Raw genomic sequence first — 1,727 nt, forward strand, 5'->3', positions numbered from 1 at the left:
CCCCCCCCCCAGACCTCTATATCACATCTAATTTCACATGCACGTATTTGGGCTGGTATTTTTATTTATCATCACCTTAGCTATTTTTCAACAGGGAAAAAATAAAAGAAATTAAAATGGTGTATTACCTTTGCTTTTTAGGAACTGAATGTTCAATCTCTAGCTGTTTTCCATGTAGCTCCACTTTCCCTAAAAACAAAATGTGTCCTTTTTTAAATCTGGGTGGGGGGTCAGAAAGACTTGGATAACATTCTCTCATGTGAAACCTTCCATTTTAATTCAAATGACACTGGACTGCACACAAAAATACATTTTCTGGTCCTTTTGCAAGTGCACTTTGTTAAATATAAAACTGGCCTCCAACTGGGAAGGACTGGGAGGGAGTGGTGTGTAGCTGCCAGGACAATGTTGCCCAGGAACATTTAATTCCTTATTCTACTGCTCTGTGTATTGAGAAGAGGCAAGCTCCAGAGAAAGAAAGAAAAAAAAAAGGAATTACATTTTAAGATTAATAAAAGGGAGGCAAAAAAATCATTTTTTCCAGGACTCCCAGGGGCACGTTTCTCATGCAAGGGCTAAAAACAATAATAATAAAATACGACTCAGGAGAAGAAATGGGCCTCCCCTTTGCAAACGGAGAGACGTGCTCTGCGATCGGCTGCTTTTGGGGGGAGAAAATAGGGTGGGGGGTGTGGATTGGAGTTTGGGAGATCTTGGGAGAATCAAAAATGGATTTGCTTCCCTAGTAGTTTCTCTCTCTCTCTGAGAACAGCATGGCGACCTTCGCGCTACTACACACATCACATGCCCCAGGAAACCCAGTTTCAAATCAAAATGGCCAAGATCCAAGCCCACCACCCCTCCTGCCAATGGGACCCCGACACTCGCCAGGGCCCCACTGGCCTGGGGTGGGGAGCAGAGTGGAGGGCCAGGTGCCTGGGCACCCCAAAGGCCTGGTGCTGCTTGCAAGGGGGGAGGGGAGGCCGGCATTTGAGGGTGGGGGGTGGAAGGATCGCCCACACTGGAGGAAGGGGGCAGCCCAGGGACTGGGTGCAGGGGCTCCCATGCCGAGGAGGGGGTGCTCTCTGGGGAGGCTGCAGGCCAGGGAGGGCGGAGAGCGATCGGTCTGGCCCTTCGCCTCCCAAGGGTTTCTTTTTTTATTAGTATTATGATTATTACGTTTCTTCTTCTTGTATTTCTTTTTTGGAAGGCGGGGGGGAGTGGATCGGGGAGGCCCGGTTCCCCCCGAGTGACTTGGCCAGGGGGGCCCTGCCCTGCCCCGGGGGGATCCGTGCGAGGCCCTGGGAATGGACGCGGAATGGGAGGGCCGTGGCCGTTCCCGTTCAGCAGGGAGACGAACTCGGGGAACCATGAGCAGGAGGGTGGGAGGGGGCCGCGATCGCGCTCCACGCTGCCGCCGGGATCCCTTTCTTCCGTCGCGATGCTCCGGCTCCTGCTGCAGCCCCAGGAGGAGAGGGGGGCCGGGGGGAGCGGGGCCGGGGGTGTGGGGGGGTGTGGGGGGAGACAGAGAGAGATAATCTGCTTACCAGAAAAAGTTTCGATGGCTTTCATGGCCCATTGCTCATCAGGGCAATCCACAAAGGCATAGCCAGATTTCACCAGGAACTGGCCACTGAAGGAGATCTTGTGGTCATTGAAGACTTTCTCCAAATCGGCTGGAGTCACGTTTTCGTTTAGGTTCCCAATGTACAGCTTGTTCATGGTGG

General features: G+C 52.5%; 1 protein-coding gene across 3 annotated transcripts in view; it reads right to left on the reverse strand.

Annotated features, from left to right (window-relative positions):
• The window catches only part of IGF2BP1 (insulin like growth factor 2 mRNA binding protein 1), a 108,161-nt gene extending 106,439 nt beyond the window's left edge, over positions 1-1,722 (reverse strand). For all 3 annotated transcript variants that reach the window (XM_019523654.1, XM_019523652.1, XM_019523655.1), the window contains exons 1-2: positions 1,548-1,722; positions 129-189 (exon numbers count right to left, since the gene is read on the reverse strand). In XM_019523654.1, the coding sequence (XP_019379199.1) occupies positions 129-189; positions 1,548-1,722 (236 nt within the window). The remainder of the gene's footprint in view (positions 1-128; positions 190-1,547) is intronic.
• Between the last annotated feature and the right edge of the window lie 5 nt (positions 1,723-1,727).

Source organism: Gavialis gangeticus, unplaced genomic scaffold, assembly GCF_001723915.1.
Source record: "Gavialis gangeticus isolate Ggan-Ray unplaced genomic scaffold, GavGan_comp1, whole genome shotgun sequence".
Taxonomy (NCBI): Eukaryota; Metazoa; Chordata; order Crocodylia; family Gavialidae; genus Gavialis; species Gavialis gangeticus.